The sequence below is a fragment of the Vipera berus genome (assembly GCF_964194415.1).
Source record: "Vipera berus genome assembly, chromosome: 2".
Lineage (NCBI taxonomy): Eukaryota > Metazoa > Chordata > Lepidosauria > Squamata > Viperidae > Vipera > Vipera berus.
Window position 1 is genome coordinate 117,533,166 of NC_138203.1, and position 24,033 is coordinate 117,557,198.

The 24,033-nt window shown below is 42.5% G+C and overlaps 1 protein-coding gene across 2 annotated transcripts in view; it reads right to left on the reverse strand.

The window, feature by feature from the left end:
- Window positions 1-24,033, reverse strand: part of VAV1 (vav guanine nucleotide exchange factor 1) — a 90,872-nt gene that overhangs the window by 46,820 nt on the left and 20,019 nt on the right. For both annotated transcript variants that reach the window (XM_081317206.1, XM_081317205.1), the window contains exon 2: window positions 6,409-6,525. In XM_081317206.1, the coding sequence (XP_081173332.1) occupies window positions 6,409-6,525 (117 nt within the window). The remainder of the gene's footprint in view (window positions 1-6,408; window positions 6,526-24,033) is intronic.

Genomic DNA, 24,033 nt, shown 5'->3' on the forward strand with positions numbered 1-24,033 from the left:
CAACCTCCACAGCCCGCACATAGAATGAAGGGAACTGCCTTCTCAAATGGCCGCTGGCTCCTTTCTGGTTGCTTCTGCAGCCAATCTATCTCATGGTCCATGTCAGAGTATTTGGCTCTTTCAGAGTCCTCGTGGTAGATGGTTTCTGGACTGGGAATGTTTTTTGAGGGCCGCAAGGCTTTGACGACACCCCTGATGGCTTCTTTGGCCATTATCTCCTTCAGGGCATCTTGGAACGTGAGGATCTCCTTGGCAAACAACTTCTGCTGGAGGTCCCTGTTCCTCAACCCGCATACCAAACGGTCTCGCAGTCTCTCTTCAAGGTCTGTGAAGTTGCAAAGCCAGGACACCTGTCATAGGGTGGCTATAAACTTGGCAGCAGACTCTCCTGGTTGCTGCTCCTGCTGTTCGAACATGTGCCTCCATGTAATGACGGAGAGCTTCGGCTTGAAATGGTCCTTGAGCTTCTTTTTGAGCTTGGAGTAGGCGACCGACTCTAGTGTAGCAGGAGCAACTAGGTTTTTGGCTATATTGAATGTTGCCTGGACAAACACACACAGGAGCATTGCGGCCTTTAAGCCTTCTTTGCTAACTTGGTTAGCTCTCAGATAGTTCTCGACGCGAGAGATGTACGAACTCTACCTCTCGGGATACACCATGTCGAACTTCGCCGACTTGCAGACTTTGGCCATGGTGAGTTGTCTCCGACCTCTCAATGCCTTGTGCTGCTAAGGCTTCTGTGTTGGTCCTAGGACGGGTCCTTAGCATGTGGTTGTCTCCAGCATGGCTTGCTGGCAGATGGAGGGAGGAACGTCATTCCTGCCAGGGCTCTGATGCCTGACCTCACCCCTAGTGACTTCTGGCTCTCTTCACTTTAGCAGCACAATCCCACCATCGTCGCCACTGTTATGTTTCTGGATCGGTGAGGAATTGATGAGGCAGTTCAGCGAAACAGCAACACATTTTATTTGGTTAACACAGAAGAAGTGGTAAACTGCCGTTAAGCTTCTTTTTATACAGATCACCGCTAGGCGGCGGCCAATAGAATTAAAACAATCGTCCCACTTAAAAACGCAAGTAACATCTCTGGAGACAAGCAGTCTGGAGTTTAAACAGACAAAGTAGTTAACTAACATTAACAGTTTCCAAGTATTTACACCAATACATAACAGTAACATATATTGGTTTGCTTGCAATCCTTCCAATTCAGTCTAGAACACTTTGTTTAATATAATGCAGTATTAAGGAGTTGTTATATGACTTATTTTTGCAGTCAATTTCTAATGATATCATAATAAGTTTAAAAATATACTAAGTTTCAAGTTGACTCATCTAGTTCAAATCCCCAGTCTGTCTTCTTAAACCTTTCTTGAGGATTTTTATTTGGTCTTAGAATATTTTTTTATAAAAAGTTCTTATATATTGTAAGCAAAGCAAATGCACCATACAGTTTATTTATTTTATTTATTTATTAATTCGGTTTATATACTGCCCTACTCCCAAAGGACTCAGGGCGGTTTACAAGGCAAAATTTAAAAACAATACAATATAAAATAAAAATTAAATTAAATTAAGTCTAGCCGCAAAAAATTAAAATCACAATTTAAAAACATTAAACCCCTCAGTCCAGACCAGATAGCTCAAAGATCCAGGTTTTTAGGTCCCGGCGAAATGAACGAAGGTCGGGGGCAGTCCAGAGTTCCGTTGGCAGTTGATTCCATAGGGCAGGCGCGCCCACAGAGAATGCCCGTTACTTGAAATAAAAAGTATTTTAGATCTCATGTCATACAATTGTCACAAGCCTAGCCTAGACTAACACCATACAGATACATGTATTTTGTATTTTGTCATGCTTCCCTGACCTGGTGTCCACCCCTCCCCAAATTCAGCCAGGGTTGTAAGGTTGGGGCTATCCTCTGAGCTTTGTCTCCAGCAGCAAAAATGATAAATATGTTAGTCTTCAAGATGATGAAAGCATTTTTTCTTCTTTTTATGCTTCTTATATAGAGTGGGTGTAGGATGGTGATTCAAAACAAGACAAGGAAATCCCCTACTTCAAATTTGGCCTCAGCCATAAATTCAATTAGCAAGTCACTTTTTCTCAGTCCTTAAGGGTCCTGAGATGATGAAGCTTTTAATTAGGGATATCAAAATTCACTATTTTGGAAAGAGAACATTTTAAAGAATTTAGGAATGCTCACCTGTTAGCCCCTATGATTCTGCCTCTTGACCAAAGTGACAATAATATGATTCAAAATAAATAAAACTAGTACATGCTGTTTATAAAACTATTGCTACCACTAGATAAGACCTTCCTACCTGAATGCTCTCTGAAAGAAGTATTTCATGATTTTTCTGAAGATCATAAGGCCGTGGTAGCGAACCTAGGCCTTCAGTCCATCCATGAGCAACCTTCATCAAAATCTCCCTGGGCAAGTGGCTTTTTAAGCTGGGTTTTATAAAACCTTTTCGCTTTAGGCCTCTGCCGCTGTGTGCAAAAAAAAATTCAATCAATTTCAACCTTGCAGGAAAAAAAAGATCTCGCAAAGTTGGAATTGATTGATTGAGCTTTATTTTTAGTCCCACACAGCGGCAGAGGAAGTGACGTGTTGGAGCTGGAAAGAAGGTGCCATGTGAGGGTGGGAAGCAGGTGTGGGGGTAGGGCGCTCCATGCGGGGGGGCGGGTGGGGGTAGGGTGCTCCATGCGGGGGGGCGGGCGGGGCCTGTGCATGGGTAGAGAAGCAATACAGTGGTGCTAGCATGGTGGTAAACCAGTTGCTTCCCTCCCCCTGCCAGACACCTGCCGAAGCCACGCAGGGTAAGGTTGCCATGCCCATCCCTGCCCGGATGCCCTTGCCTCCCCCAAGTGTTTTTTTACCAACCTGCCTTTCAGCTGCATTCCGTGTTTCCGTTCGCTTCTCAGCCTTTGCCACGTGTTTGTGGGACTATCGCTAAAAAATAAAAGTTCCATCAGACTTTCTAACTTCTCATGAGATCTCAAGAAGTTAGAAAGTCTGATGGAACTTTTTTTTTTTACCAACAGTACCATAAACACGTGGTGATGGCTGAGAAGCGAATGGAGAAACAGAATGCAACTGGAAGGCAGGTTAGTAAAAAAAATGCTTGGGGAGGTGAGGGCATCTGGGTGGGGGTGGGCATGGCAACCTTACCCTGCATGGTGGCAAAAAAAGGTCAATCAATAAATTACAACTTCTTGTGAAAGATCGTGAAGTTGGAATTGATTGATTGACCTTTTTCTCCCCCAAAAAACTTCCTTTGTTTCCTTGCACGCAGCGGCACCGGATCGCAAAGGAGAAGTGGCACAGGGCTGGGAGTCAGGTAAGGAAAGAAAGGCAATTTCTGGGGGGAGTGAGGATTTCTTTCCTTACCTGCCCCACTTGTTCCAAGGCCGCTTTCTGCTCAACCGCATTGCTCTTGACAATGGCCCAGCCACCCACTTCAGCGCCCTCCCTCCCCAAGCCTCCAGCGCTCCACCTGCTGCTTTGGTGGCTCTGTAGGCAGAGCTGCAAAGTTCTCTTCTCTGACAGAGAAAAGAACTTCGCAGCTCTGCCTACAGAGCCACCAAAGCTGTAGCTGAATGGGCAGGTGAGGGGGGAACCTGCACCATTTGTTCCATGGCCAAGCCGCATTGCAGCAGCATTGGGTGCAATACGTGAGGCAGCAAACAGCTGCGTCACACTGAAACTGGCTGTTTGCCGCTTCCTGGCCAATGTCGCTGCCATGAGGCCATGGAACAAGCTGGCTGGCGGTAAGAAACCAGTATATCAGTTCCTTACCTTCACCCGGTTTGTTCCGTGGCCTCATGGCAGCAGCATTGGGTGTGATGCACGAGGCGGCAAATGGCCGTGGCCAGAGGCAAACAGCCACGTCACGCCAAAACTGGCCGTTTGCCGCCTCCTGCACAATGCCGCTGCCATGAGGCCATGGAACAAGCTGGGTGGAGGTAAGGAACCTGTATATTGAATCCCCCCTCCCCTACTCTGCTTGCTATTGGAGGGCTGGCCTGGTATGCACAGCGGGCTGCAGAGTCTCAGAGTGCACCGGTCGAGGGGCTGGCAGGCTATGGCTGCTGATGGACACAGTTGGCCCCCATGCGCTAGCTTTGTGCGAGAGCCAATGCTGTCAGGCAGCAGCCGCCCCGGTCTCTGCTTCACCTTGCCTCACCCCGCCCCCCCAGGACAAGCCTGCTGCCCACCATCCCACCCGCCAGAAACCCCCTGGATTTCCCCCAACCCTGCCCAGCTCCCACAGGCGTCCCTCCAAGTGGCAACATCGAGGTGCCCACACCCACCCAGTCTGCCCTGACCACTGCAGCCATGCCCACCCAGTGGTCACGCCCACTCACTGGGCTACGCCCACCCAGGACCCGACGATAAATAAGTGGGGTTTGGGTTGCAGTTTGGGTATTCAGTCTCTAAAAGGTTCACCATCCCTGTCATAAGGAGTGGGTGCTGGACCTTAGAGAGCCAGACTGGCATGATAGTTGACATCAGGCTAGAAACCCTGAATTCTAGTTCTGTCTTAGGCATAAAGCCATCTGGGTGACCTTTTGCCATCACACTCTCAGTTGTAAGAAGGAGGCAAGGACAGAGTACTTATAAAAATCATGCCAGGAAAACTCCAGTCACCAGGACTCAAAAGCAAAAGAAAGAAAGAAAGAAAGAAAGAAAGAAAGAAAGAAAGAAAGAAAGAAAGAAAGAAAGAAAGAAAGAAAGAAAGAAAGAAAGAAAGAAAGAAAGAAAGAAAGAAAGAAAGAAAGAAAGAAAGAAAGAAAGAAAGAAAGAGCTATAGTATTATGGGCTATATGGGCTATAGTATTCCAAAAAGAGGGTCTGACTGAGATTCATGTTTTAATGCTTTTTTCCTGGAGCCTGCCTGGTTTATTTTGTTTTGTTTTGTTTTTTGACAATCTGTGGTTTCAAGGAGCGTTCTGCTGCAAGATTACACATTTACAGTCAGTCCTTAGGATACACCCACTACAGCCAGCTAAATGGGTCTGCTACTGTATTTTACATCCTGTTGTGAGCAACAGCTCATGGTTTCTCCCAGACTTGTTCAAAGAAAGCAGAAGGTCTGGGAATGCAATGAGATTACACTATACCTCTTGTCAGAAAGGGCTAGGTAATGCTGCACTGAAGTGAAACGAAGCAGTTGGGACATATATGCTGTATGTAAGAAACAAGAGAGGGGAAGGAGGGAGGGAGGGAGGGAGGGAGGGAGGGAGGGAGGGAGGGAGGGAGAGAGAGAGAGAGAGAGAGAGAGAGAGAGAGAGAGAGAGAGAGAGAGAGAGAGAGAGAGAGAGAGAGAGAGAGAGAGAGAGAGAGAGAGAGAGAGAGAGAGAGAGAGAGAAACAAGCCACCAGTCTTTGGGACTGTTGGCTATTGAGATCCAGTTTGCAGCTGTCTGGAACAATAATGTACAGTACAAGCATCAGCAAAGACAAATAAAAACATCCACCTGCTTTGAATGTTTGGAGAGATGCACCCATATCTATGAAATGCTGGTTGAGCTATCATCTCATAAAGATTTTAGGCCCTTTTTAATATATCTGCAGCTCCTCTTTAGAATACCTCCCTCCGTTAAGTTTTGCTCCTGAGGTATCAGATCTTCACTCACTGATGTGGAACATTTTTTTGCCTCAATACAATGGCCCTAATCTCATAATCTGAGTATCAGGGTCCTGCAAATCCTAGTTTGCTGGATTGAGATGTCATGCCCAATCAGGTATCACAATTGTGAGAGGGGCACAATGGAGTACACATATATTCTTTAGCCATTTCATTTGATTGTGACCTCTGAACTCATTCTGAGACAAATAATTTGCTACAATTTGCACATGACTTTACTTGCTATTCATTTTTTTATTGCATGGTAAGGGTTGCTTAAATGCCTGCATCACAGTGGAACTGTCGCTTTTAATATTTTTATTCTTACATCACTTGGCTATTCATAAATGTAATTGATTACATTGTTTTATGGTTTTTAATATTTTAAGTAACCTTGTGGCCCATCCAAATGCAAATGCAAATAAAGAGATAAAAATAAAAACGCAAATAAAATGCAAATAAAGTATACAATAGAATAGATGTTTGATTTGTAGATAGAGATAGAAATAGAAGATAGTAACTAATTTTACTTGAAGTGGGATTTTGTTTGGAAGGATCTGAAAATTGCTTTTAGGAGCAAATACTAGGAAGAATAAAGAATATTAATAATTAAAGCTTGTTTTCCCAACATAGTGCCATTGGTGAAACTAGTATTCATTGAGACTGAGAATTTTCCACTCATTCCACAATGATTTCAGTGATATAAAACATTCAAGATCAAAAGGACTTTGATGACTATCATATGGAGCACATACAAACTGTTTTATGGGACAAAAAGTACCTTTGCGAAATCTTTTACATCAAACAAATCGAAGACCTCAAAAAGATCACTTTTCCGCAGACCAAATTTCTCACGGCAGGTAGCAAGGAAAGTTCGGATATTCTTCAGGCACAGGAACTGGAAAGGAAATGTAAAGAATAGACAAGGCAATCAGAAATAGGTGATATTGAGTAAGAACATTAGCAAGCAGGTTGATGTATTAAATATATAGTTAATTCAATAAAAACACCAGCTTCCAGTTTCCTTTGAACAATTTCTGCTTGATTATACTAGGTTGCCCTAAACTTTTCACCAAATTATCAACAAATGATGCTGATGAACTGCAATGTTTGTATTAAAAAAATAAGTTCACTCTAAAAGTTTCTTCTGTTTTATTTTTTAATCTGTTGCCTATTTAAACCAGAGACCTGCACCTAAAATTACGGCACACTACATTTTAAAGTGATGTATGTCAGTAACTCTAAAATGCGTGAATTTATAAATACAAGGGAGGCTATTGGAACTAGTGGCACAGTAGTTTTCCTCAACCGAACCTACTAATTAGGGAAATTCTAGGAAAATCTAACACATTCACTCAAATATGAAGGCAAGGATCTTTGATGCCATTTCCTTCTTGGATCCTTTTTAATTTTATGTAGACAGAAAATTGATCTAATAATTTTTTTTACTCCTGATGGCATAATTAGGTTCTGTAGAAGTGTTGCCTGAATAGATATAGGCAAAGAGATGACAGAATGGTTCAAATAGGATTACGAAGACACAGCCTACAGTTCCCACTCAACCATGATGTTTCCTACTAATCTTTGGCCAGTTGCTATCTGTTAACGTAATTGATCTCACATGGTTGTTGTATGGATAAATGTAAAGTAAGAACCATGTATGCTGTCTTAATTTGAAAATATGCAGGATGTAAATATAATAAATGAATGCATTTTAATTTGTTGCCAAAATACTTTATAAAAATTAGGGTAGTGTGACAAAATAGTATAATCTTCCTTAACCTGACTAGCAATTACCCATTGCTAGTGCTATGAAATAAGCACAGAGGCAAAATGCCCATTATTATGACAGAGAGGGAACAGAGGAAGTCAATATAGGAAGCTAATTGAACGGAAGCCATTCTTTCATACACACAACTGACTTCCCTATATATGCACTGTAGATGGGAGGAAAGAGTTATATTTCCCCAGCATATTTGTTTATTCCAGAAAACTGCTGAGGATCATATTTGGTGCTGGGAACCAGCTTAATTTCTCAATTATGCTATAAGATTTTTTCATATTTCATAACATTTGGTGGGTGAGAGCAGATTGGAGAGTTCCGCTCAATGTACCCTAAACAACCAAGGTGTAGTGACGGCCCAGGACAACAGAGGGATTAAATATTCCTTCTTCCATCCATTCTTTGCTTTCCTAGCCATCAAAACAACAGCAAGTCTGGTCCCACTTCTTACTGCACTACTCTGTGTAGTAACAAGCACTTCCATTTCCAACAGAAGATATTTTGAGGTAAGAAGAAAACTATGCTGGCCTGAAGCATCAGGCACTTTCCAAGCAGAATGTTGAATACTGTAGAAAATATATAAAAGAAGGCTACTGATGATTTTTGACTTCTGTGCTTAATGAATTTTTGATGTCATAAAAATGTCATTCTCACATTCTGAAAATAAACACACTGTAATATACAGCCTATCAAAGAACTGTAGAGAAAACATTATGGAATGCAGCACACTTGACAGCCACACGTTTTTCCATTCCTCCTATTCCATTTTTCAAGCTAACCAGTTAAAATGGTTAACCAGTGGAACAACCTGCCTCCAGAAGCTGTGAATGCTCCAACACTGGAAGTTTTTAAGAAGATACTGGACAGCCATTTGTCTGAGATGGTATAGGGCAGACATGTCAAACACAAGGCCCAGGGGCCGGATCCGGCCCGCGAAGTGGTTTCATGTGGCCCGCGAAGCCATACTGGAAACAGTGAGGGAACGGTCCCTGCTGCCTTGGCCCTGGCCCAGAGACCCTCTTTCTGCCAGAGACCCTCAGATCTGTCCCACTCCTGCCCAGGTCCCCATAGGCACCCTTGATGCGAACAGTGTAGAGCTGGCCATGCCCACCCAGTAGGCCATACGCACTCTAGCCACACTCACCCAGTAGGCCACGCCCACCCTGGCCATACCCACCCGGCCCCTTGAGGGCAACCACAATGCTGATGCAGCCCTCAATGAAATTGAGTTTGACACCCTTGGTATAGGGTTTCCTGCCTAAGCAGGGGGTAGGACTAGATGACCTGCAAGATCCCTTCCAATCTTATTATTATTATTATTATTATTATTATTATTATTATTATTATTATTGAGACTGGACAGCCATTTGTCTGAGATGGTATAGGATTTCTTGCCTGACCAGGGGGTTGGATTAGATGACCTCCAAGATCCCTTCCAACATTATTATTATTATTATTATTATTATTATTATTATTATTATTATTATTATTATTATTATTATTATTATTATTATTATACCAATAGTTCTAGTAAAGCTTTCTTTTGGAGAAGGAGTTCTTAAGTTCTTCTTTGTTGTGTTTCTGCAAAACTTAGGATTCCCCCAATGCTGTTGATACAAACTTTTGAGTTTCCTTAGGGCCAATGTTGTACCCATATTGAATTTTGTTAGTTAATAAGGATACAATAGATGAATCAAGAACATTAAGTTATTCTATACAATATTGTTATATATAGAATATATTATTTATATCATGTTCTGTTTAAAGAGCCAATCACATGCATATGAGCCTTCCAAAGTGCTTGCACCAACAGTAAATAAAGAGATTATTTAGGTAGGCCCAGATCCAGAAATCTTGCTTTGAATTATTATTGAATCATCAATTATCTAGATGTCTCTAAATGTATAAAATAAGTGAATGACCTCCAAGCAACAAAAATTGTGAGAAGGTATTATGTTCTTTTTGAGGATTTCTTGTCAACCAGATTTGTTAGGCATAATTCAGTTTTGCTTTTCACAGAGTAATCTTTACCTATGTTAACTCACGGCAGATGCATGGAGTTCAACTCTCAAAATTCTCACTATTGACTCTGTTGCTAAAAACACTGAAGTCCATCTATTTGGATGGCTATCATAAAGCATCCTAGGCAACTGCTCATTATATTATCTAAGCTTTGTAAATGGAAATATTAATTTTCGGATATCTATACTGCCTCATTAATGTTGTAATTCATGTTGTGTTCCTTATTCAATGTATAGTGAATGCGATGTTTGCAGAGTAAACTATTCAGTCAATGAATATTATCCTAGCTTTTTCATCATTGCATATGATTGGCTCTTGAAAATTGGTGCCTCTTGGCTCATGGATATTAACTATATTGAAGACATTATGCATGCAAAGATGGAAGACCACAGAAAGAGCAATAATGGAGGAATGAATTGTGAAGATGGCTGAGTTTGCAGAAATGGCTAAATTGGCTTGTTTGATTAAGGAGGAAACTACAACTACTGTATGTTTAAAAAGACTGGAAAACCTTTATAGACTTTTTGCTGAACAATGGATAAAAATGAACTGCAGGTTTTGGGATTTACTGATTAAAAGCTTTGTTTATGTGAAAAAGGAAACTATGATATGCATTATGGGAGGGTAGAGATGATAATTGTTATGTTTGTAATTGCTGCAAAGATGTTTGAAAGTTGCTTCTTTAGATATTTTTCTTTTTCTTTTGTTGTTATTCTTCACTTTTTATTTAACCCTTTCATAACATTTTTTATTTTTAAATCTTTAAATCTTTGTAAAGATTTTTCTTTCAATAAAAATTATTCGTACAAAAAGAAAATGACTGCCTCCCATAGAAAGACAAGAAATTTTTTTGCTACAGTAGTGATTTTTTTTAAACTTTCTCCACACATCTGTTTGTGTCATGTAAAAACAGCCTTTTGGAGATTGAGTGGATAGGTAAGTGAATGATTCTCTGAAGTGGTAGGTGGGAGAGAAATACATTTGGAAGTGATCTGAGTGGTGATTTCCAAGAAATAAAGCAATTGTCACAGCAGAAAGTGAGAAAGGCTGTGAGATCATAATGGGTCTGAGACCTTTTCTGAGATTTTTTATGGCAGAGAAGGACAAATTCTGGACTCCCCACTGGATGAAGTAGACATAGTCAGGGTAAGACGTTCATTTTGTAGAAATGGAATATTCTGGTAACTCTGGAAGACCCCTTAGGCACACAATTTTTGGGGCCCGAGCAAGCAACTGCAAAGTTTACATCTAATCTGTTCCTGTGTTACCATATCTTACAACTCTGAATCAAGAAAACAAGATTTAATGCCATAAATGGCTAATACTTATATTTGTATGTATCAGTTTAAAAAGAGGGAAAAGTATTTGAGGAAATATGAAATTCATTTCCATTTTGCTCCACCTCACCAAAAAATAAGAGAGCTTGTTATCAAATTATGCAAGCATCCAACTTGCCCAATAATTTGTCAGCTACTTTTTAATTTTATAGAATTGGAGGAGCCAAGATGGTGGACAGGAAGCAAAGGCTGTAAAGAGTTCCTCCAAAAGTAAAAGCTTTATTTTATTTTATTTTTATTTTAACTTTTTAACCCCTTTTAACACTGCATTTTAACCAACCCATTTTAACCTATTTTAACCCATTTTTAACCTATTTTTAAATCTGTTTTAACCCTTGTTTGACTTTTTTACAATAGTCAAAGACTTTTTATAAAGGATATACTGTATACTGGAGAGGCTACCATTGTTCTACCAACTCTACAAGCCAGGATTACCAAGAATGGGGAAAAGGAGAAAGAAACAGTGTGTGCACTCAGCAGCACAGAGTTCTTCCAAGCCACTGCAGCAGCAGAAAATGGAAGATTTCGCTGCAAATAGACAGTCTGCTCCAGTAAGTAATTCATCTGTATGTGACTCATTGGAATGGGATTTACAAACTGAACTTGAAAGCAAACAGCATATAGAACTTTCTGTTTCTCTCACACAAAATAGCTCCCCTCCCTAGAATTCAACACCCGCTTTTCCTGCACAGGATGGGATAGTAACAAACTTAGTAAGGGAGAATGAAACGGATCTCCTTTCCAGATAATGTTTGCTCACAGCTCAAACTGTAAATTCAGTCTCTGAACTTTTATCAATTGTCACAAATAAGTTTGACTGCTTGAAAGAGTCTTTTGCAAACTTTATCAGCAGTCAAACAAACATTGCAGAAGGACCCAGGAGAACACAAAATAATAGACATGGGATGGCTAATGCAGAAATGGAGACTAGAATAGGCCCCTCTCCCCCTTCTATAAAAAAGAGAGGAAAGAATACCCACAAAGAAAACAACACTCAATCAGATAGTTCTAGAGGTGACTATTATAACCTCAGTTTACAGACCAACCAAGTTACCTTGCAAATCTATGACAACAGAAGGAATAGAGGACGATGGAGTGATAGAGAAGCTGTTAGGCAGTCTCTGAGCCAGCTGCTCCACTGCGAGTACACTGAGATTGATTTATTACATGCAGAGTGGCTGCCAGCAAGAAGGCAATGTATGCGGATTTTGTTATCCTTCAAACAGTCCATAATTCCCTCAATGCTTTTTAGAATGAAGCACTTCCTGAGCAGTTTTTCAATATTTCCAATACAAGTCTTTTGCCCAGGGAACCTGCACCCACTCCTGGTTCAGTCTCTCCATGAGGGAATTATGGCTTTAAATCCAAGTGGCATCAGATCTCATACTGATAAATTTGAAACACGAGAAGCTGAATCAACCTTGAGAAAACAGAGAAGTGATCCACAAACAGAATTACCCACAGTCACTGATTCTGCTGGGGGCATGCCAGAAGAAATGTTGATAGACTTTAATGATATATTGCCAGAACCTGAGCAAGCTAATTATTTATTATTATTATTTATTATTACCGGTATTTATTATATTTTTATACCGCCCTTCTCCCGAAGGACTCAGGGCGGTGTACAGGGCAATAAATACAAAAACAGGATACAAAAGTTAAAAGCGATTAAATAAATGCCCAAGGTTAAAACAATAATTAAGATGTATTAAAACCCCAACCCTAACCCATCAGACCAGGTCAGACTGCTCAAATAGATACGTTTTTAGATCGCGCTGGAAGGAGCGAAGGTCGGGGGCCGTCCGGAGCTCAACCGGCAAGCGGTTCCATAGGTCTGGCGCGCCCACAGAGAACGCTCTCCCCCTGGGGGCCACCAATCAACATTCTTTGATCGGAGGCACCCTGAGGAGGCCCTCTCTTATACACAGAGACTGGATGATTTAAAAGAAGCATTGACAATAACTACTCAATCTAATGCATCAAATAACAATTATTATAACTATCCTCCATCAAGTGCCCCTATGGAGAACTTGAACTGACTATGTGAAGGCCAGTGCAAGGAAAACACTTCAAACATTATGTCATGGAATGTAGCCGGGTGGTATCATTTCAGAGGCCTTAATCACTCTGATCCTCTGAAAGGTAAGGATATTATGTTGGTGCAAGAGATTGGACTATTGATGATCTCCTGCTTAATGGATATTATTCATATAAGCTGGAAGCAAGGCCAGGCAGAGGCCCAGGGAGGACTGGGTATATTTATTTCTACCAACTTGAGAGTTGAGTCCACACTTATTACCCCTTTAAACCATTCAGCTATGGCCCTTCTCCTCAAGTGGGACTCAGTCCTGCTTTTGATAATTAATGTTTATCTCCCTCCTTCCCTAACAAAAGCTGAAACTACTGCTGTATGGCTGGAATTGGAATACTACGTTAATAAACAACTCATGGAACACCCAAATGCCACGGTCCTATTAGGGGGAGACTTTAATGCCAGATTGGGACCAGATGATTATACATTATTCATGAAACATCATCGATACCCACCATTGGAGGTCCCTGTACAAACCAACGCCCCCCTCATACGACTTTCTAAAGACATTAGAGCTAACTATGCTGGCCTCTGTCTTGCCAAGTTGGCAAATAAGTTTAACTTCTTCATATCTAATGGCTTATGGCCTGGTAACTATCCTGGTGAATTTACATTCATGGCAGGGTCCAAAACTAGCACCATTGATGACTTCTTAACTTCTATGGACTTAGTACATTATATAGAAAATTTTGAAGTCCTGCCCTACCTAGAAAGTGATCATCTTCCTCTGTGTATATACATGAAGCCCTTTATCAGGCAGATACCCTCCAAGGATCATTTTATTCCTGCAATCTCTACAGCCGGCCTAACAAGATGTTGGGTCAAATGGACCCAACAACTTGACCAGAAGGTAAGGAGAGCCCTAACAGAGGATAATTTTCAAAAAAATCCATGCAGCCTTTATATCATTAGAACTATATAAAAGTTTAGCTTATGAGCTACAACCATTATTAGCACATGACCAAAAATTCTCAGTTAAGAGGTCCTATACCACCTCCAAACCATGGTTTGATAAGGATTGTGTAGAAGCCAAGAAAGCCCTTAACTTGGCATACAAGGAGTAGGATTAGGATTAGGATTTATTAAATTTATATGCCGCCCTTCTCCCTAAGGATTCAGGGTGGCTCACAACAATAAAAATTAAGAGACATAAAATACAAAAATTAAAAAAGAATTAAACAATGAATGTAAGAAATACGGGACAATTTACACAATAAAAACCAAATTAAAAACCATGGTCAGTCCAGGCCCGCTTGTCTTCAGGTCACGGCGGAAGGATCGAAGGTCAGGGGCCGTCCGCAGCTCCAGAGGCAGTTCATTCCAGAGGGTCGGTGCGCCCACAGAGAAGACCTCTCCCCCTGGGGGTCGCCAGTCAGCATTGCCTGGCTGACGGAACCCTGAGGAGGCCGACTCTGTGGGAGCGAACTGGGCGATGGGAGGTTGACATTGGCAGCAGGTGGTCTCGCAAGTACTCTGGGCCTAAGCCATGTAGGGCTTTTGACTCCATCGGTATGTCCCAGAGGATTGGGGCTTGGCAATTGTGGTCCCAATTTATAAAACGGGAAAGAGAGACAACCCTGCCAACTACACACCAATAGGTCTGCTAAATATAATCAGCAAATTCTATGCCAAACACCTTCAAGATAAATTAAAGGAGTGGCTGGATCTTGAGAACCTGATTGCTGAAGAACAAGCCGAGTTTAGAGAGGGGAGAGGCACCAAAGATCAGTGCTTAGTTCTTCATCATTTGATTGAAAAATATGCATCAGATAGACGTGTATCGTTATATGCTGCCTTTATAGAACTTAAGGCAGCTTTTGACATGGTTATAAGGACTAAGCTATGGGAGAAGCTGGAAGCTGCCTCAATTGATCACAGACTCCTCCATCTGTTACATGCCTTACATACCAAAACATCCCTCAAGGTGAGGTGTAATATGCAAGGGTCTCTCTCGAGGTCAGTTGAAACTCAAAAGGGGGTTAAACAGGGGTGCATTTTGTCCCCTTGCTCTACAATTTTTACATAAATGATATGGTAAAATGGTTAAATAATCCAAATTACCACCCCGCAAAAATAGGTGACCGAAGCATTGCTCTGCTGCTCTATGCAGATGACACTGTGATTCTCTCCAGACTCCAGTTGGCCTTAAAAGAGCCTTGCGAGCCCTTTTCCAGTATTGCAAATATAATAAACTGGACATAAAGTATGACAAAACAAAGGTTATGGCTTTTGCCAAAGGGCCAAAACAGTACTCATGGTATTTAAATAGCCACAAAATAGAGCAGGTAACCACCTTTAAGTACCTAGGGGTGGTCATCCATGCCACTGGCTCACAAGAAGCCCATGGAGCATACGCGGCTGCCTCTGGCCAATGATCAGTGAATACCATTCTTAATTTTTTTCGCACAAAGGAAGGACACAATGTTCCAGCTGCAATTAAGCTCTTTCTGGCAAAGTCGCTAGCACAGCTTCTCTACGGGACCTTGCTTGGACCCTCAGCTTCGTGTTTTACACCACTGGAAAGAGTTCAATCCAAATTTATCAGAACAATTCTCCAGATGCCATGTTGTGTCCCAAATGCACTTCTGTGCCTGGAGACAGGATTGATAAAAGTCGAAGCAAGAATCTGTATACCTTCCTTAAACATCTGGCTACGGCTTAATTGCCTTCCGCAAGGCCTTGCTCCATTGATTCTACAAGATAAATTCTCCTTTTCATGGATCAAGGCAGTCAAGTCCAACCTTGCCAAACTAGGCTTCTCGCTAGCCTCAATTCTCAAATTGGACTACAACCAAGCAAAATAAACCTTGCGTCAAAGGGTAGAGGACATCGAGAGGCAAGCGGACTTGGGTATAGCTCTGCTGTTTCTGGCTCCAGACTCTATTAGATACGTGGTTACACCTGCCAGGTATCTTAGTCAGTTGGAGTCAGTAAACCACCAGAAAGCATTCTCGCTTGCATGGTGCCATGCGTTTCCATCGGCTGTCCTATACAGCAAGTATAAAAAGACACCACTGTCTGAAAGACTTGGCTCCTGTGGCTTAGGAGAGGTGGAGACCATTGGACACATACTCCTTCGATGTTCCTTCTATAGAGCTATTCGGAAAATCCATATCCTCCCCATAATTGATAGGTATCCTGGTCGTTCGGAAAGTATTTATCTCCAGTGGCTGCTTAAGGATGAGCAGGCAGTGATCATGGTGCAGGTGGCTAGATTCTGTGCAGCAGCATTGGGGATTCACCAGAAATATAAATAATCATTTTCGACCTTTTAAATAATCTTTTATAATTAATTTTATTACATGTTTTATCCAGTTTTAGACTATACTCAATGTATTTTTATTGTCAGGTCAGTACGATTCAGTTTTTCTGAAGCTAGCTGGTTTTTGATATAACTTCTGTAAAACTAGGCAGACCTTGGTCACCCATTGATTACATCATTAATTGTAATATATTGCTATGTCTTCTTGTGATGGTTCTGTTTAGTTTTGTTTTATTTGAATGTTTAATTTATATGTTGGCCTTTGGCTGTAATAAATTGATTGAGTTTTATAGAATTTAGTATTAGAAAGCAGTTCTAAATGGGAATGGATAGGATGATTATTATCCATAACATCAAAATTTTAACTTTAAAAATCTGTATCTCCACCCCCATCCATTGAAATCAGTAAGAAAATGAAATTCAGTTTCACAGGACTCCATTCATATTCTTCAACAAGAAAATACTTCAAAAGGAAGCACTAGCAAGATTTTGCTGAATCAGAACTATTGATTTCTGTCACTCTATGGGAGTTAAAAAAACATGCTATCTTATTGTCACTTGTTACTGACAATCATTAATCAGACATATTTTTCATGCTTGCAGCTTGAAGCCAATTATGGTAGTAATTAGCATGTCAAACTAGGGCCCAGAAATCTGTATCCAGGTAATCTTTTGGTGACCATATACAAATTATTCTCCCTATATTAGCTACATTCGATCAATCAGAATAGAGCTGGAAGGGACCTTGGAGGTCTTCTAGTCCAGTCCCCTGCTCAAGCAGGAGTCCCTATATCATTTCAGACTAGTGGTTCTCCAGTCTCTAGTTAAAAATCTCCAGTGATGGAGCACCCACGATTTCTGGAGGCAAGCTGTTCCTCTGGTTAATTGTCCTCGCTGTTAGGAAGTTTCTCCTTAATTCCAGGTTGCTTCTCTTCTTGATTAGTTTCCATCCATTGTTTCTTGTCTTGCCTTCTGGTGCTTTGGAGAATAAATTGATCCCGTCCTCCTTGTGGCAGCCTCTGAAATACTGGAATACAGCTATCATGTCCCCGCTAGTCCTAATTTTCTCTAGACTGGCCATACTCAATTCCTGCAACTGTTCTTCATATGTTTTAGTCTCCAGGCCTTTAATCATCAAATCGTAGTTGCTCCTCTTTGCACTTTTTCCCAAAGTCTCAACGTCTTTTTTGTAATGTGGTGACCAAAACTGGATGCAGTATTCCAGTTGTGGCCTTGTTAAGCCTTTAGAAAGCGGTATTAATACTTCACGTGATTTTGATTCTATGCCACTGTTTATACAACCAAGGATTGTATTAGCTGCTGCCGCATACTGCTGGCTCATGTTTAAGTAATCGTCCACTAGGACTCCCAAATCTCTCTCACAGTTGCTGTTTTTGAGTCAGGTTTCACCTACTGTAATTTGTACTTGTACCTTTGGGTCCATTGTTCAAGTCTGTCAAGATCTTTTTGGATCCTGAGCTTGTCTTCTAGGGTGTTAGCTATTCCTGCCAGGTTAGTCTCATCTGCAAATTTGAAGAGATCCCATTCTATTCCCTCATCTAAGTTATTTATGAAGATATTGAAGAGTGCGGGGCCTAAGACAGAACCTTGGGTACCCCACTGCTTACTTCCCTTCATGTAGATGTAGTACTATTAAGGATTACTCATTGAGTATGGTTTGTCAGCCAGTTACAAATCCATCTGATGGTGATGCTGTCTATCCCTCGTTTTTCTAGCTTACCAAGAAGTAGGTTGTGGTCTACTTTGTCAAAAGCCTTGCTAAAGTCTAAATATACTATGTCCACAGCATTTTGCCAGTCTAGTAATTTAGTCACTTTGTCAAAGAATGAAATAAGATTGGTTTGGCATGATCTGTTTTTAACAAACCCATGCTGGCTATTAGTTATAACTTTATTTGTTTCTAGATGTTCACAGATCTGTTTTTTTGATTATTTTTTCCAGTATCTTCCCAGGTATTAATGTCAGGCTGATTAGTCTGTAGTTTCCTGGGTCTGTTTCCCCCCCTTTTTTTTTGAAAATGGGAACCACATCAGCTCTTTTCCAATCTGGTAATTCCCCAGTTTTCCAAGATTTTTTTAAAGATATGATACAATGGTTCTGAAATAACATCTGCCAGTCCCTTCAGAACTCTGGGATGTAATCCATCAGGTCCTGGTGATTTATATTCATCAAGGTCAGACAGGTATTCTCTTACCATTTTCTTGCTTATTTTAATTTTTATTTCTAATCCATATTTTACAGTTATGTTTTTAGCAGGTTGGTCTATAGTTTCTTTTTGTGTAAAGACTGATGCAAAGAATGAGGTAAGCAGCTCTGCTTTCTCTCTACCGCCTGTTACTTCCTTGCCATCTTCTCTCTTTAGTGGATCAACAGTTTCCTTGACTTTTTTTGTTATTTATATGTTGAAAGAAACTTTTTAAAAATTATCTTTAATTTTTGTTACAAGTCTTTTTTCATTTTGAGCCTTTGCTTTCCTGACTTCATCTTTGCAGATTCGGGCTATCTGCTGATATTCTGCCTTAGTTATTTCCATTTGTTGTACTTATACCTTTTGTCCTTCAGTTTACCATGCTGGTTTCTTCTTGGATTTCTTCTTGTTTTTTTAGTGATATTGTGTTGGACTGGTCTTTTACGATGATATTTTTCAGTGTTTCTCACACTTCTTCAGTTGTTTTCCCCTTTAGGATTTTTATCCATGGAATTTTGCTTAGACTCTGAGTTTGTTAAAATCAGCTCTCTTAAAGTTTAGGAGACTGGTTGGATTATATTCTGTTGCTTGTGTTTGCATTATATTGAATTCCAGTATGACGTGGTCACTCTCTGCCCAAGGTTCCAGCAATTTCAACTCCCTCTATCACTTCTTCTCTTCTTCTCTAGTAGTAAGAATTAGGTCTAGTATAGTTTCCCTCCTCTACCTTTTGGGTGACAAAGTTGTCAGCTAAGTTGGTTAGGAATCTGTTCGATCTCCCACTTGCAAAATTGCAAAACATTGTTCTGAAGAAATAGTGGAAAAAGTTCATGCATATCAAACTGAGCTTGGAAGAAGTAATAAACTTTGCATTTATTTGCATTTTACTAAACTAAACTTAGTCCTTTGACTTCATCTCTGACTATTTCCTCCTGCAGCCATAAATCTGCCCTTATTGTATATAGAGACAAAATGAGAATAACTCCACACTTATAGTGAAATAGGCTCTTACACTGTGAGAAAGGCCAAACTAGATTATTTTTGTCCTTTGGTTATCATCTGGAAGCAATACAGCTGGGATCTTGACAAAATATAAAGTAACCTCGAAACCACTATCCTTACCCAGATAAAAAGTAAGTAAATGCAGTTTTTAGATATCAGTAGTATTAGAAGAGAGACTTTCCACGCTTTTGAGCAGTGGGAGCAACAGCCTGGTGAGACGGCCACAGAAGTCATCACTGCTCTTCATCAAGTGTCCCCACTCTGCAATTTCGTGGATTTGAAGGAGAGACTAAGAGACCACTTAGTCTGTGGACTCTGGAACCGAGAGCTCCAACAAAAACTGTTCACCAAGAAGACTCTCTTGCTACAAGAGGCCTTGAAGGAGGTCATGGTGGATGAAGTCACTGGAAGGGCCGTTAAAGTGCTGCGGCCCTCCAAAAGCACCTCAAGCACTGAGGCCATCCACCACAAGGACGCAGAACGAATGGAAGACACCGACTCTGACTACGAGGTCGACAAGCTACAGAAGCACCAGGAGAGGGGACCGTGGCCAGCTGAGAAGGCAGTTCCATTCCTTAGATGCATGGGCTGCAGAGGCCACCATCAATGCACAGAATGCCGCTTCCGAACAACAACGTGCCAGGCATGTGGCAAACCAGGCCACACTGCCACCGTCTGCTGAGGTTGCCAGAGGGACCGTCAACAGGAAGACTCATTCAGGAGAGGTACCGTGACCCTGGGGCAACACCGAGTAGGGTTCTGCTCCAGCCGGAGGAGCATGTTCCGCACTGGTGCCCACCGCCCCCTTAAACAGAAGCTTCGACTTCAGGTCAAGGTTCAGGGAGTTCCATGCAAAATGGAACTGGACACAGGCTCAGCCATGTCCATCATCTCCACCATCTCCATAGGAACCTTCCGGCACATATGCAACCGCAGCAACAGAGGGCTCAAACTTTGGCCATCTAACCTGTTGCTCACAGACTTCCAAAACACCCAAGTGGAAGCCAAGGGCAAAGCCACACTTCTGGTGAATTTCAAGGGGTTTGCAGGCCCACTAGATGTTGTGGTGGTGAAAGGCCAATTCACAAGCCTCATAGGGCTCGATTGGTTTGATGCATTGGGCATCCATGTAACTGGCATTTACCGAACACAGGCGGCAAACTTGTCTTCAGTCTGCCAAGAGTTCGCAAATGTTTTCAGTTCAAGCCTAGAGGAGTACAAGGGTCCTCTGATAGCCTTCAACCTTGATCCCCTGGTAACGCCAATACAGTCAAGTCTCATTGAGTGCCTTTCGCTTTAAAACCCAAAATCGATGCAGAGCTGGACAAGCTGGTCAGTCAGGGAGTTTTGCAGCCTGTAGACAGTGGGGTGTGGGAGACACCCCCCCATAGTAACACCACTTAAGGCCAACAGAGATGTACGCATATGTGCTGACTATAAGTGCACCATTAACTGGGCACTTCAACAGCATGCGTACCCAGTGCCAGTTGTCAGCCATATTTTGGTGTCATTGCAAGGTGGCCGTGTGTTTGCCAAATTAGATTTGGTGCAGGCCTACCAACAGCTGCCAGTGGACAAAGCCATGGCAGCTGCCCAAACCATTGTCACCCATCGGGGGGCCTTCAAGGTAAAGCGTCTACAGTTTGGGGTAAGTGTAGCCCACAGGATTTTCCAGGGAGTAATGGAGCGCACACTCAAGGGCATTCCAGGGGTCAGCCCCTGCTTCGATGATGTATTCATTGCTGGGGGAATCTACAGAGGTTCTGGCTGAATGGCTTAGAGCTGTCCTTCAGCAGTTCCACACAGCGGGACTTAAATTGAAAAAAGAAAAGTGCAAGATTGGGGTAGAGTCAACTGAGTTCCTTGGGTTCCGCATCAATGCCGACGGCATTTATCCAGTGGATTCAAAGCTGAAAGCGATTCAGCAGGCCCCAAGCCCTAGGTCCAAGGGTGAGCTTCAAGCTTTCTTGGGCCTTCTTAATTTTTATCATGCATTCCTCCCACATAAGGCTGCAGTGGCAGAGCCGTTACACTGTCTCTTAGACAAAAAGGCTCAGTGGCAGTGGACCAAGGTCCACGAAAAAAGTTTCCAGGCAGTCAAATCACTGCTGTCCTCGAACTTGGTGCTCACTCATTTTAACAAAAAGCTGCCAGTCTGCATCACATGTGATGCATCCCCGTATGGGGTTGGGGCTGTGTTGAGCCATTTGTTGGCTGATGGAAAACAGTCTCCCATCGCTTATTATTCGAGGACCCTGTCATCTGCAAAGTGCAATTACGCGCAGATTGACAAGGAGGTCTTGGCCATTGTGGCCGGGGTTAAAAAGTTCTATGACTATTTGTATGGCTGCCATTTCACGGTCTTTATGGACCACAAGCCACTTCTAGGGTTGTTCACTATGAATAGGCAGAAACCTCAGATTCTGTCTCCTCGAATGCTGAGGTGGTCTATATTGCTTTCAGCCTACAGCTACAGGCTGATTCACAAACCGGCCAAAGAAATGGGCCATGCAGATTGCCCCTTAGCAGATTGTCCCTACCACACGTGGAGCCAGATCCGGCTCCGGCTGCACACATCCTAGCCATACAGGATTTGCCAGAGTCTCTTCTCCATGCTGGAGACATAGCTGCTGAGACAGTAGCTGACAAAATGCTTAGCGCATGTTAACTTGGGTACACACAGGATGGTTGGACAAATGTCCAGGGCCAGAATTTCAGAGTTTCTTCATAAGGAAAGATGAGCTTTCAGCTCATAAAGGGTGCATTCTTTGGGGAAGTAGAGTCATAGTCCCCAGCTCTTTAAGGTCCAGAGTTCTTGAGTCTCTGTATGAAGGCCATCCGGGAATAGTCTGGATGAAGGCACTGGCGAGGAGCTACCTTTGGTGGCCAGGGCTAGATAAAGCTATCGAGGGCCAAGTACATGGTTGCTACACGTGCCAACAATCCAGGCTGGAGATGTCGCAGCCCCCTGTCAACCGATGGGAGGACACTCACACACCGTGGTCAAGGATCCACATCAACTTTGCCAGCCCCTTTCAGGGACAGCTGTTTTTAATAGTAGTTGACAACCACTCTAAATGGTTAGAGGTTGTACCAATTCCCACTATGACTACTGCCAGGACAATCCAGGAACTGCGCAGAATATTTGCAACACATGGGCTTCTAGATGTCTTAGTCTCAGACAATGGGGCTCAGTTCACCTCTTCAGAATTCCAGGCCTTCCTCAGGGCAAATCTCATAAGGCACACCACGTTGGCTCCCTTTCACCCATCATCGAATGGTCAAGCGAAACGCATGGTCTGCACAACCAAGGAATCCCTGAAATGGATTGTCACAGGGGATTGGCACCACAGACTGGCCAATTTTCTACTCTGCCAGCGCACAACACCTTGCACTGCCACAGGCAGAAGCCCAGCTGAGCTCCGATGGAGTCGACGCTTGATCACTGAACTGGACAGGCTACCCTCCGACAGAGTCGCCTCTGACACTGCACAGCCAAAGGCACCAAGAAGCTTACAAGTGGGTGACTGGGTTTGGACCCAGAATTATGGACAAGGGGCTTTGTAGGTGGCAGCAGTGGTTGTTAAGGTGTCAGGACCACTCTCCTATGAGGTGGTCCTGGAAGATGGGCAAGTCATTTGCCAGCACATTGGCCAGCTGTGTCAGCAGCTAGAGGACCAGTCACTGGCTCAGAACTCCCAAGAGGACCGAACACAGGGCCCGCAGGACAGCGGTCCAACAGAGCAGCTTGCATGCTCCGACAGAACTCTGGTTCAAGGAGACGGGGGGATGGCCATAGAAGAGTCTCCTCCGGACACACAGACTGTATCTGCTGATCAGGACAGGCAAACTATGCTAAGAGACAGCTCTGCAGACTTTACTGCACAATTGGACTTTGGTTTGGACCGACTGGGACTGGCCAGCCAAAGGGACTCGAGTCAATCTGACTGCACTGAACCTCAGAGCCCTGGTCTACCAAAGCCTGGCAGGCAAGCAGGTAGACCAGGAGATCCCTGCAACCCTTAGGCATTTTGAACGGTCAAGAAGACCACCTAAATATCTGCAAGATTATGTCAAACAATTGACAGTTTGAGCTATCTAGGGGGAAGGGGTGTAATGTGTTGGCCACAACTGTTTAAATCACTTGCTTAATGTCTGACCTTACTTGCTGTATTGCTTAATGGTTTCTGTTACTGCAATCCAGACTGGCTGTCTCCATGCTGATAATTAGGTTTGGGGCGGGAAACTGTTACTTTAAACCTATTGGTTGCCACCTAGAGGCCAACTGTATAAATAGCTGGGCAGCAGCCATTAGGGCTGCTTCTGTTCTGAGTTAATAAACTTGTTTGCTGTTTCAACTCTTCGTCTTGCTTAATGCCTAAAGACAGTGCTTTTTTTGTAAAAGAAAAAGGTGCCGGAACTCACACGTTATACAACCTGCCTTGCCTACCCTACAAGGTTCCATCCAAAAAAGGTGCCGGAACTCTGTTCTGAGCGTTCTATGAGAAAAAAAGCCCTGCCTAAAGAACCGAAAACTTAACACTTCCCATACAAAAGGATGAAAATCTTTGCAATCTACAAATATATTTTAGTCAGTTTATGGAAGTGGAGGTTTTGTTTAATACCAGAAATGCTGTTGCTTAAGAATTTGCTGCTAATCCCAGAATCCTTGACAGTGCTTAAGAAGATATTGAAACCT